Source organism: Phocoena sinus, chromosome 4 (assembly GCF_008692025.1).
Source record: "Phocoena sinus isolate mPhoSin1 chromosome 4, mPhoSin1.pri, whole genome shotgun sequence".
NCBI lineage: Eukaryota > Metazoa > Chordata > Mammalia > Artiodactyla > Phocoenidae > Phocoena > Phocoena sinus.
In genome coordinates, this window is record NC_045766.1 from 96,151,916 (window position 1) to 96,165,113 (window position 13,198).

A 13,198-nucleotide genomic window follows, 5' to 3' on the forward strand; every position below is an offset into this window, starting at 1 on the left:
TAGGCTTGGGAGTGTGGATACCTGACAACAGACACGGAATCAACACAGTGTCCTCGCATAGTGCTTTGTGTTCTGCATCCTGCTGTATGTCCATTTGCTAACAGCAGCCGTGTGGGTAATCATCTCCGTTTTATAGATGAAACCCAGGAGGGCAAGTAACTTGTTCATGGTCATTTCATTTCAGCTTCTAGGAGTAGAAGGGAAAATCAGGTCTCCTCCTTCCTTTGAAAGTGTTCCTTCCTTTATATCAATACAGAGTCCCCTTCATTTTAATTCAGGTGAGAAGTTGTGGTGAGCCTCACAGTTTTCCCAGTCCTGGTCCCAATTTTAAAACCATATTTATCAGGGGAAAGAGGATGAGGCATGTATTTCAGTAGAAAGATTGGGGATTGAACAAATTTGGATTCAGTCACTTACCAAATGCATGATCTGGACAAATTAGTTGACATCTCAGAGTCTCAGTTTTCTCAACCATATAATGGGAAAGATATGTATCTCTTGGTATTGTTGAAAGGATTAGAAGTAATGTTATATCAAAGCGCCAGGTACATAGCAGTCACTCAGTAAATTGTACCTGTTACTAATCTTGATGTTAATAAAGTGGAATGACTTTATTACAACTGGGTACCTGTACATAGCTAACTGGGTATGATTAATTAGAATACATATATGTATTTGAATCAAGAGATGGCAAAACCCCAGATGAGTTGGGTTTAGTATTAATAATAACATGCACTTGTACAGCATTTTGCAATTAATGGAGTACTTTCAGCTACATTCATTTTAACCTTACAAAAACTAATGTGGTTGGTGGGCAGGGCAGCATTAATCATATGAAAGAAGACTTGTGCCTGGCCACTCTGCCAGTAAAAACAGCTGGCACTAACCCTCAGTCTTTGGATTCCTAGTGCTGCAGATTCTATCCCCAGCCTCATCCTCCGAGAATTAATAGTACTTCTCAGTTTTCTTTCAGAGAATGAAACAAGGCAATTATTATAGCTAAAAAGTTTCACATGTTTGGATTCTTTATCTGCAAGGCATGAATATCTTCGGTGAACCAAGATTTTAAGAAAATCCCATTCTCCTGATTATATGTGGACTTGGTTTTAAAAGCAGATGCCCAGAGATGTCACTAACAACTTCTCTTGTTCTAGTGTCGGCCCCCTAGTGACTCATCTGGTGAGATTGTCACCTTCTGAAATGTTGTGAATAAAATGTTTGATTTTGTTAAATATGTATTTATGCATAACTGATTTTTTTAGGTATTTGGTCCAATCTAGCATTTCCCCCCACTCTAGTCACTGAGCTTATATTGACTTATGTGGCTTGATTTTAAAAACTCAGAGATAAAACTGGTTCCTGCAGTTGTGATGCTCATAAATTGATCTTTTGACCAGTTACTGCTTTATAACCTCCTTCGTGACAAGCGGTCAACAAGGCCTAAGCCCAGGTCTGCAGATTTGTTTCTTAAGTTAGCTGTGTTCACAGTCCCTTGTGTTGTAGGAGTAGGAAACAGATGCCACCAGACATTTTACACTTAGAGGAAATGAGCACCTGACTGTGTGTTAGCGTGTGTGCTGTGGCCAGATTTCTTTCTTTTTTAACATCTTTATTGGAGTATAATTGCTTTACAATAGTGTGTTAGTTTCTGCTTTATAACAAAGTGAATCAGCTATACATATACATATATCCCCATATCTCTTCCCTCTTGCGTCTCCCTCCCACCCTCCCTATCCCACCCCTCCAGGTGGTCACAAAGCACCAAGTTGATCTCCCTGTGCTATGCAGCTGCTTCCCACTAGCTATCGATTTTACGTTTGGTAGTGTATATATGTCCATGTGTGGCCAGACTTCTAATCCATATAATTACATTAAAAAATGTTATTACAGTTTCTTTGAAACCCGTCCTTTTTTCACATTTCATAACATAAGGGAAAAAACAGTGCTTTGCCAATAGAAGTGTGTTTTTTATAATTTGGAAAAAATTAATATTAAAGCACATCAAAACCTTAAAAATCAAAATGAAAAAGGAAAATGTGCCAGTGATGTAAAAACTATTTTCTAACATTGTAACAATTATAATTTTCTTAACTTTCTGATCCACATATATCCATATGTGTGTACAAGCTTCTAATGGCTGTAAACAGGGCACTTTATATTCGACTCTTAAAAGCATTTTTTCTATGTACTTTTTTTACATTTCTACATAGCTATAAAGTTTATTTTTATTTTTAACAGGTGGAAGATGCATTTACTGGGCTACTGGGCTACAAGGACATTCATGTACTTGACTTTAGGTAAATAGACTTTAAAAATGCACATGTTTTGTGGAACTCTTTATTTCAAATGGAATATCGTTTTGTGTTTATTATGTATACTCTAACAATGATTCAAAATGATGTGAATACTGTAATTCAATACTATTCTGTTAAATTCATATTCCTTTTTAAAAATTTTATTTTTTAAAATTTTATTAGGGTATAGTTGATTTATAATGTGTTAGTTCTAGGTGTACCACAAAGTGAATCAGTTATACATATACATATATCCACTCTTTTTTAGATTCTTTTCCCATATAGGCCATTACAGAGTATTGAGTAGAGTTCCCTGTGCTATACAGTAGGTCCTTATTAGTCATCTCTTTTATATATAGTAGTGTGTATATGTCAACCCTATAAATTCATGTTCCTAATGCTGGTTTTTCAGATGAAGAAACTGAGTCAGAAAAAGGCAAAATAATATATTCAAGGAGATATATTAAATTGTAGTTGGGCCAGGGTAAGAACTTAGGAATTCATGTCCCCAGCTTGCTGCTGACAAGTCACACTGCTTTTATTTGGCACTGAAGGGAGCCTGAAGTCAGATTAGATGTGACCTCAGCGTGCTCCTAATGCTCGTCAGTGCTACACTAAGGTGACTTTGACGTCTCCGTGTATGGCCGCTCTGGAAGGGATGTGTTCATCAACATAACACTTCTGGGTAAATCAGACACCTCTTTTTTTTTTTTTTTGCGATATGCGGGCCTCTCACTGGTGTGGCCTCTCCCGTTGCGGAGCACAGGCTCCGGACGCGCAGGCTCAGCAGCCATGGCTCACGGGCCCAGCCGCTCCGCGGCATGTGGGATCTTCCCGGACCGGGGCGCGAACCCGTGTCCCCTGCATCGGCAGGCGGACTGTCAACCAGTGCGCCACCAGGGAAGCCCCAGACACCTCTTTTTAAGACATTTCTTCCCTACTTACGACCTGCAGCATAATACTTGTGAACATTTACTGAGTGAATACTTCTGGCCGCTTCACATTCCTGAGCTCACATAATCGTCAACTCTTTCAGCAAAAATATCATTATTAATACTTATTTTGCAGAGGAGCAAACAGGTTTAAAAGGATGAAGTATTAGCCCAAGGTCAGAGAGTTTTTAAGTTAGAGCATAAGAGGGATTTTGAAACAAAGTGGCTGACTTTATAGCTCTCGCTCTTAACCTCTGTGCTAGACTGAGTCCTCTGAAGGTTTGGAGCGTGTGGGTGGTAGCTGTGGCCCACCTGCTGGATGCAGGGGAGCATGAGCATAATTAACAGTGTATGCATCTTTGGCATAGTCTTGTCACAACTTCTGGGTTTTCCAGAAATAATAGCAAGCACTTATGAGCACAGTGTGCCAGTATTTATATTAATTCATTTAATCCCAACAGCCATGCTGTGAAATACTTACTGTTATCCTCCTTTTTTTCTGACAAGGAAACCAGAGCGCAGGGAATTTAAGTATTTTATCTAAGGACACTCGGCTAATTATTGGTGCAGGGGCGAGGGCAAGCATGGTAAATTGACCCTCCACCTACTCTCACACCACGACCTGTCTCCCAGTTCAGCCTTAGCCCTTTGCACAGGATACTTGCCTCCAGCTATGACTAAAGCTCACATGAGAGCCTGAGAAGGTGAGGCTTTTGAAGTCCTCTCTCATTTGGCAGCACTTGAAAGGCAACTTGGCCTTTGGGATCAACTTGTCTAGGTTTAAATCCTGCCTTTGGCACTGCTGGCTGGATGGTTTTGGATAAATTAACAAGCCTTAACTTCTTCTTTGTATAAAAAAGATAATTTATACAATTTATATTAATCCTGCTTTATTAAAAAATACTTTTAAATGCTTTGGGTACATTATTTAGTTGTTTTGTTTCTCAGTTTCTTTACCTGTAATATGGGGATGTTCATGGTCCTTAATAAGTTTTCATGAGGATTAAATGAATTAATTTTTGTAAAATGCATAGCACATGGGAAGTTCTACTACATTAAATAAATAAATATTAAATAAATAAATATTAAATAAATAAATATTAAAGGCTATGCAATATCCTATAAGTTAGTCAGTCCTGACCTTTCCCAACCCCTTAGAACCTTACTATATACCATCTGATTTTCTTTTATTCATTTTAATACCACATAACACATTGTATCCCCCCAAAAGTATTCCCAATTTTGTTAGTGCCAATAGCTGGAGTTCTCTGCTGATCTACTGAAAAAAAGTTTATTTATAAAGAGATAACCATATATTAATTGTTTAAAAGTATTTTTAACAAGTTTGAAGACAGTAAAGACTATTGACTTTAAAATAGAATATTTTCTCCACCTTTGCTATCTTCCTTCAATGTACAGGAATTTTTCATTATCTAGTATATACAAGCATTTTCATTTAAAGAAACATTTCAGAGGAAATACATTAAGAACTTGTAGTTTGATGAATTATATGACAATTATAACGCTCTTAAACTCTGCTTAACACTTTCCATTTTTGTTTTCAGATCCCCTAAGGAAAATGGCAGGTAGAGTAACTTTTGACTCTTTCTATACTGTCCACCTAATGAGGAGGTAGTTCAGAAAATATGGTAGCCCAAGGTCCAAGGGAGTGTGGCTTAATTTCTTTATTACTTCCAATATCACTGTTCATCTCCTTACAGATGAGTTGGCCAACATTTTTTTGTTAAGAGTCAGATAGTAAATATTTCAAACCTTTTCACACTATACAGCCTCTGTCGCATCTACTCACCTCTGTCACTATCAGATGAAAGTAGATGTAAGCAATATATTGAAAATGAATGAGCGTGGCTGTGTTCCAATAAAACTTATTCATGGACCCTGAAATGTCAATTTCATGTGATCTTCACGTCACAAAATATTGTTATTTTGATTTTTTTCAACCATTTAAAATATAAAATCCATTAACTCATGGACAGTGGGCTGGATTTAGCTCACAGGCTGTAGTTTACAGACTTCTGTCATAGGCTACTGACTGACAAGTACTTTTATTTTTTAATCTATTTTTATTTAGTTTTAAATCAAAAAAAATTTTTTGAGGTATAGTTGATTTACAATTTTTTTTTTTCTTTTTGGCGGTATGTGGGCCTCTCACTGTTGTGGCCTCTCCCGTTGCGGAGCACAGGCTCTGGATGCGCAGGCTCAGCGGCCATGGCTCACGGGCCTAGCCGCTCCATGGCATGTGGGATCTTCCCAGACTGGGGCACGAACCCGTTTCCCCTGCATCAGCAGGTAGACTCTCAATCACTGCACCACCAGGGAAGCCCTGATTTACAATTTTATATAAGTTTCAGGTGTACAACATAGTGATTCACAATTTTTAAAGGCTATACTCCATTTATAGTTATTGTAAAATATTGGCTATATTCCCTGTGCTGTACAATATAGCCTATGACAAATACTTTAAAATATTGAGTTATACTTAATTTAAAATTGGAATAAAAACTGGCATTAATGAAAACACTTTCAAGTATACTATTGTCATTGAATAATATAATCAAGTGTCATTTTAAGTGGTAAATGAAAGGGAGAAAGCTGATCTCTATCATAGTTCATTTGTGAAAACAGCTGCTCTCTGGAACTTCTTAGAAGCATAATATAAAAACATAGTCAATTCCCCTTGTGAAGGTTGCTTGTCATTTTATCTTTGAACTCAACTTTATTTAAAATTTACTTTCTCTTGAAAGATTGATAACCATAATATAGAAAACATGAAGCAAATTCATAAGCTAAGTACAGAGATGTTTAGAGATACGGTAATATTTCTTCATTGTAATATCTTTTTAAAATATTTTTATTTTTTTATTGAAGTATAGTTGATTTACAGTATTATATTAGTTTCAGGTGTGGAACATAGTGACTCAGTATTTTTATAGATTATATTCCATTTAAAGTTATTATGAAATATTAGCTATATTCCCTGTGCTGTACGATATATCCTTGTAGCTTATTTATTTTATACATAGTAGTTTGTATTTCTTAATCCTCTACCCCTATCTTGCCCCTCCTCCCTTTCCTCGTCCCACTGGTAACTACTAGTTTGTTCTCTATATCTGTGAGTCAGTTTCTGTTTTGTTATATTCATTCGATTATTTTATTTTTCAGATTCCACATATAAATGTTAACATAGAGTAATCTTTCTCTGTCTGACTTATTTCACTAAATGTAATACACTCCAGGTCAATCCATGTCATTATGCCTTCATTTATATAAGATATAAATATAATATATTTGAAAAGGGCTTTCTGACTTCCTCATTTTCATTTATATTATTTTAGCAAATATTCACTAAGTGTCTGCTAATTGGGCAAACCTTGTGCCTGCAAAAATGAATAACTGTTGGTCTCCATCATCTAGGAACACAGTCTAATTAAAAGTGCTTTCAGAGATATGTCAAAGTACGGGTTCTTTTGTTTTTTCATTTTATTTTCTTATATCCCTGTAAGATAGTGAAAATATTCATTCTCCTTTTGGAGGTGAGGCAATTTTGCCTTAGAGAGGCAAACTGATTTGCCGTAGCTTACGTGACTAGAGGGTATCAGATATTTTGCCCAAAGTAATCAGGATTTGGGTTTCTGTACTCTTAGTATATGCAGACTGCTCTGTGTTTATATTATAGGTATATGTGTTGATGGTCAATATTCAACCAAAAGATTGTTTAATTGCTGCCCTCTTGGGGAGATTAGAATGTTAAAACAACCCGAATTCTGATGTTAATCCTGTGATCAAAGAATGGTATTCAGTTGCGGAGTGCTAAGTTCTCCATCGGGACACAGACAACAATTCAATATGAAACCATTAGATTTTATGATAGAATTGTTAACCTAAGTACAGTTTCTAAAATAGTTTAGTATTGTCAGATATTAACCAGTTGGTGGAGTTTATTCATAACTTTCTGGTATACTTTTATTTTGAGCTGTGTGTGAATGAATGTGTGGCACAGAAATAGTCTATTTATATAATATGTAACACCCCTCTCTCTCTCCATAAGCATTTATATACACATGAAATTTTCTATTTGCTTTGTACCTCTTTCAAGATGCACACATTATTTTAAGTTATTAGGACCCATTTGAAGTGAATAAACAAAATATCTGCCTGGTATACACACTTCAGAAATTCAGCTCCAGGCCTTGTAAGTATGTACCTTCTTCCTAATAGAAGTATGAGAGAAGAAGGGATGTCTGAGTTTCTCTGAAATATCTTTAGTTTGATCAGTTGTCACGAGATGTGGTATCATTATTTTTTCTATTTAAAACCTGCACACATCAAACAGCCAATCAGGGCATTAGAGGTGAGGAATAAGGGTAAATTTCACCTCCACATGATTGATGTCTCTGGAAATAGCAGTCAGACAGAGAAACTTTCCTCTACATAGCAGTTGTTTCAGTTTAGTAGATGAAAGATGATGGTACTATGGTGATGGTTGGTTAACTTGGAGTTGCTGAGTGCAGAGAGCCAGCATAGCTTTCTTCAGTCAGATAATGTTTTGTCACCAGTGTGTATTCTGCGTCTTACGTACTTTCTTTTACTCTTGGCTTTTATTCTGTTCCTCATCCTGAGATGTCTCTGTATTCCATTTACCATGCCAGAACTAAGTCTGTTCTGGGTCATGCTGAAGTTCTCCGATCTGAGAATAAATGGTTTTCTGATACCTCAAGCATTACTTTGAGTTCTCTTTCCAGGACAAAAACTTGGTAATAAATTGCAGTATCTCTGTGAGGCATTTTATCTTCTTTAAAGAATTTATCCTTACTAGACAAGGTAGATGATATTAGAAGTGTTATTTTTAGAAGTCCAAGGGAAACATTGGGAGACAAATTATATTTTGCCAGTAAAGAGTAAGGCTAGTGATCTACCCCAGACTGCCTGATTTGCTCAGATTTCTTGATCCAGGAACATTTCTCTTGGTCTTCTCCCTATGCTATTTAAAAGTCATGCAAAGCACATGGTAGGCTGTCAGTAAAGGCTTGACTCTCCTTGTCTGATTTTCTTTGTAGCCTTGTCTGATTTTCTTTGTAGCTCAAGTGCTAACTGGCACAGCCTTTTCTTCTTCTCCATTTTTTCCCTTATCACCACTTCCTTAGAGCCTTAGAGTCTTAGAGCCATATTAACATGTTAATAGGTTGGGCATAGATCCCAAGGAGAAGCTCACCTTTCTGGAGATGTAGGCATGGTCCATCCCACCCACAGAGCTTGGAAAGAGCATGCACATCCTCACAGAGTTGTGTTCTGGCTGTGAAGCAGTGTCCCTAAAATCATTACCCAGAAGACACGAATGTATGAGGATAATATGCATGCTCTTTAGGGTGAAAAATTACTCTTTCATATTTAGAGACTTAAAAACCCTTCAGGTTAAGTCAGGAGTATCACATACTGTCATTTAAGTGGCACAAATTCAATGGTCTTATCTGCCTGCATTACTGAATAAAATTGACCGTTTGTTTTTTCATTATTTTCAAAAGTATTTAGTGAACTGCTATGAGCCAGGTATTGTGTCCTAAATGCTTGGGACACATGTGGTGTGGTAAGTTCTGACCAGTAAGTGTCCCTCATACTATTTTATTTCACATTGGGACCATCATTTGTTTATTTTAGCATGTTTTACTGAATTTATTTCTTTACAAAAGGAGATCAGGAATTACTCATGAATCAACATATTATGATATGAAAAATTAAGGGTTTGAGGGAATTTACAGATGACAAGCAGATGTCTCGCCACTTACTAGGGCATCTGGGTGTCAAAATGCTCAATTACCACTTTAAAGCTCCCTAAACCACCCTGCTGGAAGTGGTAGCTTATCAGATCTGGGAGGAAAACCTTACTGACCTTAGAGTGGGACAGGAACATCGTATCATGCCTGGCTGCTTCTGTGGCAGGTGAGGGGTAACACCTTCATGGCTTCCCCTGTAGGCCCTGGACAAGACCAGAACTGCCAGTGTTCCCAGGAAGGAGAGGTCTCTTGAGACCAATTTATGCTTACCAAACCACAAAATACAATGCTGATTGATCTATTTAAAGCAAGAAATATATCTGCCAACTGACTAGTTATTGCATTGGCTTAGCTCATGCGTTCTTTCCCCATAGGACAATCTGTAGGGAATTATAATCAAAAGTTCCTTTTGCAAGCTTGAGATCAGAGAAAGGAGGTTGGGTGATCCTAATGGCCAGTATCAAAGTCATGCTAGCCTGTTGTAGCTGTCTCCAATCTAGGGATCTGTGTTACAAGGAAGGCACAATACACTGATCAGAAACTTTTCACTAATGGTAGCATAAATTAGTTGACTAACCCTTTTTCTAGACTCTATGAGACACTTCTCATTATCCTGACACTTTTTTTTGAGATATATGAATACCTTAATTAGGCTGCAGTTTTCTCTTTATATTCAGGCAGGTATAGATTTCTGTTAATTTGATAGGCACTTAATGCCAGGTACCAAGCCAAACATTGGAGATAGAAACTCAAGGAGAGACTGCAAGGCAGTCACTGTAAACAGAATCTTTTTACAAAACAGCAAAGGCTGTAATCAAGGAATATATAAGTGAGCTCAGAGGAGGAAGTGCTTAATTTATTTGAGTGCTTTGCTTTGGGCATCATTTTGCTCCTATAGAATGTCTGAAGGTGGCAGATTATTTCCATTGCACATCTGCCTTCAGTGGTTTATCTTTGGGAGGGTGGTATTCTCCTTTCCTCTGGAAGGATCTTGGTATGGCTTGCTGGGTACTGCCTCTGATGGCTGTGTCTCATAGACTGGCTGGAAGCCAGAATGATGAGTAGAGCAAAGCCATTCTCATAATGACTTTTTTCTGGTAATAGTTTAATTAAAGTTACTGAGAGTATAGCAAAGTAGTTCAGAATACAGGTACTGGAGTCAGGCAGATCCGTGTTTGAATCTTGACTCTATCTATCCCTTATATATGGTGAAATTTTAGGCAAGTCTTTTAACTTCTTTAAAGCTCGGTTTTTTAATAATAATCTGAAGGTAATAAAACCTTCATAAGGTTATTATGAATATTAAGTGAGATTAAAGCCTGTGAAATACCTGTCACATTGTAAGCACTTACAAAAGTGTTAGTTTTTAGCTGTTAGATAAATCTGAGTGTCTAGAAGGAGTAATTCTATTGGCTTAAAAATTTTATATTCTGATGTTTCTTTAAAATGACTAAGAAAATATCAAATGACATATCATCTCCTACTAATTATTTTCACTTTATCCTTTATTCCAAGAAATCTCTTTTTTTGCTTGTGGAAAGATAGTGAAAAGGCCCCATTCCTAGACAAAGTTATTTCTTAGCACTTGTCAAACTTTTATTCAGCACATTAAGGAGGGAACCAGCAGAAAAATGAGAGCTAGTTTCTAGAGCATTTGAAAGAAGTATATATAGTTAATTGGAAAAGGATTGTTAAGTTAGATACAACATTGCTAAATGCCCTACAGGTTAGTAAAATCATAAACTTTGGATTTATCGTTCCTATCAGGCCAAAAAACCCATCACATTTTAGTAGGTTTTTTTTTACAATTCACTATTTTTTTTTTTTTTTTATGAATTAAACATCTTTATTGGGGTATAATTGCTTTACAATGGTGTGTTAGTTTCTGCTTTACAACAAAGTGAATCAGCTATACATATACATATGTTCCCATATGTCTTCCCTCTTGCGTCTCCCTCCCTCCCACTCTCCCCATCCCACCCTTCCAGGCTGTCCCAAAGCACCGAGCTAATATCCCTGTGCCTTGCGGCTGCTTCCCCCCAGCTATCTACCTTACTACGTTTGTTAGTGTGTATATGTCCATGACTCTCTCTCGCCCTGTCAAAACTCACCCTTCCCCCTCCCCATATCCTTAAGTCCGTTCTCCAGTAGGTCTGCGTCTTTATTCCTATCTTACCCCTAGGTTCTTCATGACATTTTTTTCCCTTAAATTCCATATATATGTGTTAGCATACGGTATTTGTCTTTTTCTTTCTGACTTACTTCACTCTGTATGACAGACTCTAGGTCTATCCATCTCATTACAAATAGCTCAATTTCATTTCTTTTTAAGGCTGAGTAATATTCCATTGTGTATATGTGCCACATCTTCTTTATCCATTCATCCGATGATGGGCGCTTAGGTTGTTTCCATGTCCTGGCTATTGTAAATAGAGCTGCAATGAACATTTTGGTACATGACTCTTTTTGAATTTTGGTTTTCTCAGGGTATATGCCAAGAAGTGGGATTGCTGGGTCATATGGTAATTCTATTTGTAGTTTTTTAAGGAACCTCCATACTGTTCTCCACAGTGGCTGAACCAATTCACATTCCCACCAGCAGTGCAAGAGTGTCCCCTTTTCTCCACACCCTCTCCACCATTTATTGTTTCTAGATTTTTTGATGATGGCCATTCTGACTGGTGTGAGATGATATCTCATTGTAGTTTTGATTTGCATTTCTCTAATGATTAATGATGTTGAGCATTCTTTCATGTGTTTGTTGGCATTCTGTATATCTTCTTTGGAGAAATGTCTATTTAGGTCTTCTGCCCATTTTTGGATGGGGTTGTTTGTTTTTTTGTTATAGAGCTGCATGAGCTGCTTGTAAATTTTGGAGATTAATCCTTTGTCAGTTGCTTCATTTGCAAATGTTTTCTCCCATTCTGAGGGTTGTCTTTTGGTCTTGGTTATGGTTTCCTTTGCTGTGCAAAAGCTTTGAAGTTTCATTAGGTCCCATTTGTTTATTTTTGTTTTTATTTCCATTACTCTAGGAGGTGGGTCTGAAAGGATCTTGCTGTGATTTATGTCATAGAGTGTTCTTCCTATGTTTTCTTCTAAGAGTTTGATAGTTTCTGGCCTTACATTTAGGTCTTTAATCCATTTTGAGCTTATTTTTGTGTATGGTGTTAGGGAGTGATCTAATCTCATACTTTTACATGTACCTGTCCAGTTTTCCCAGCACCATTTATTGAAGAGGCTGTCCTTTCTCCACTGTACATTCCTGCCTCCTTTATCAAAGATAAGGTGTCCATATGTGCGTGGGTTTATCTCTGGGCTTTCTATCCTGTTCCACTGATCTATCTTTCTGTTTTTGTGCCAGTACCATACTGTCTTGATTACTGTTGCTTTGTAATATAGTCTGAAGTCAGGGAGCCTTATTCCTCCAGCTCCTTTTTTCGTTCTCAAGATTGCTTTGGCTATTCGGGGTCTTTTGTGTTTCCATACAAATTGCGAAATTTTTTGTTCTAGTTCTGTGAAAAATGCCAGTGGTAGTTTGATAGGGATTGCATTGAATCTGTAGATTGCTTTAGGTAGTAGAGTCATTTTCACAATGTTGATTCTTCCCATCCAAGAACATGGTATATCTCTCCATCTATTTGTATCATCTTTAATTTCTTTCATCAGTGTCTTATAATTTTCTGCATACAGGTCTTTCGTATCCTTAGGTAGGTTTATTCCTAGATATTTTATTCTTTTTGTTGCAATGGTAAATGGGAGTGTTTTCTTGATTTCACTTTCAGATTTTTCATCATTAGTATATAGGAATGCCAGAGATTTCTGTGCATTAATTTTGTATCCTGCTACTTTACCAAATTCATTGATTAGCTCTAGTAGTTTTCTGGTAGCATCTTTAGGATTCTCTATGTATAGTATCATGTCATTTGCAAACAGTGACAGCTTTACTTCTTCTTTTCCGATTTGGATTCCTTTTATTTCCTTTTCTTCTCTGATTGCTGTGGCTAAAACTTCCAAAACTATGTTGAATAAGAGTGGTGAGAGTGGGCAACCTTGTCTTGTTCCTGATCTTAGTGGAAATGCTTTCAGTTTTTCACCATTGAGGATGATGTTTGCTGTGGGCTTGTCATATATGGCTTTTATTATGTTTAGGAAAGTTCCCTCTATGCCTACTTTCTGGAGG

The 13,198-nt window shown here is 37.0% G+C and overlaps 1 protein-coding gene across 4 annotated transcripts in view; it reads left to right on the forward strand.

The window, feature by feature from the left end:
- The window catches only part of IMPG2 (interphotoreceptor matrix proteoglycan 2), a 78,716-nt gene that overhangs the window by 32,831 nt on the left and 32,687 nt on the right, over positions 1-13,198 (forward strand). For all 4 annotated transcript variants that reach the window (XM_032629907.1, XM_032629910.1, XM_032629911.1 and 1 more), the window contains 2 exons: positions 2,239-2,297; positions 4,792-4,812. In XM_032629907.1, the coding sequence (XP_032485798.1) occupies positions 2,239-2,297; positions 4,792-4,812 (80 nt within the window). The remainder of the gene's footprint in view (positions 1-2,238; positions 2,298-4,791; positions 4,813-13,198) is intronic.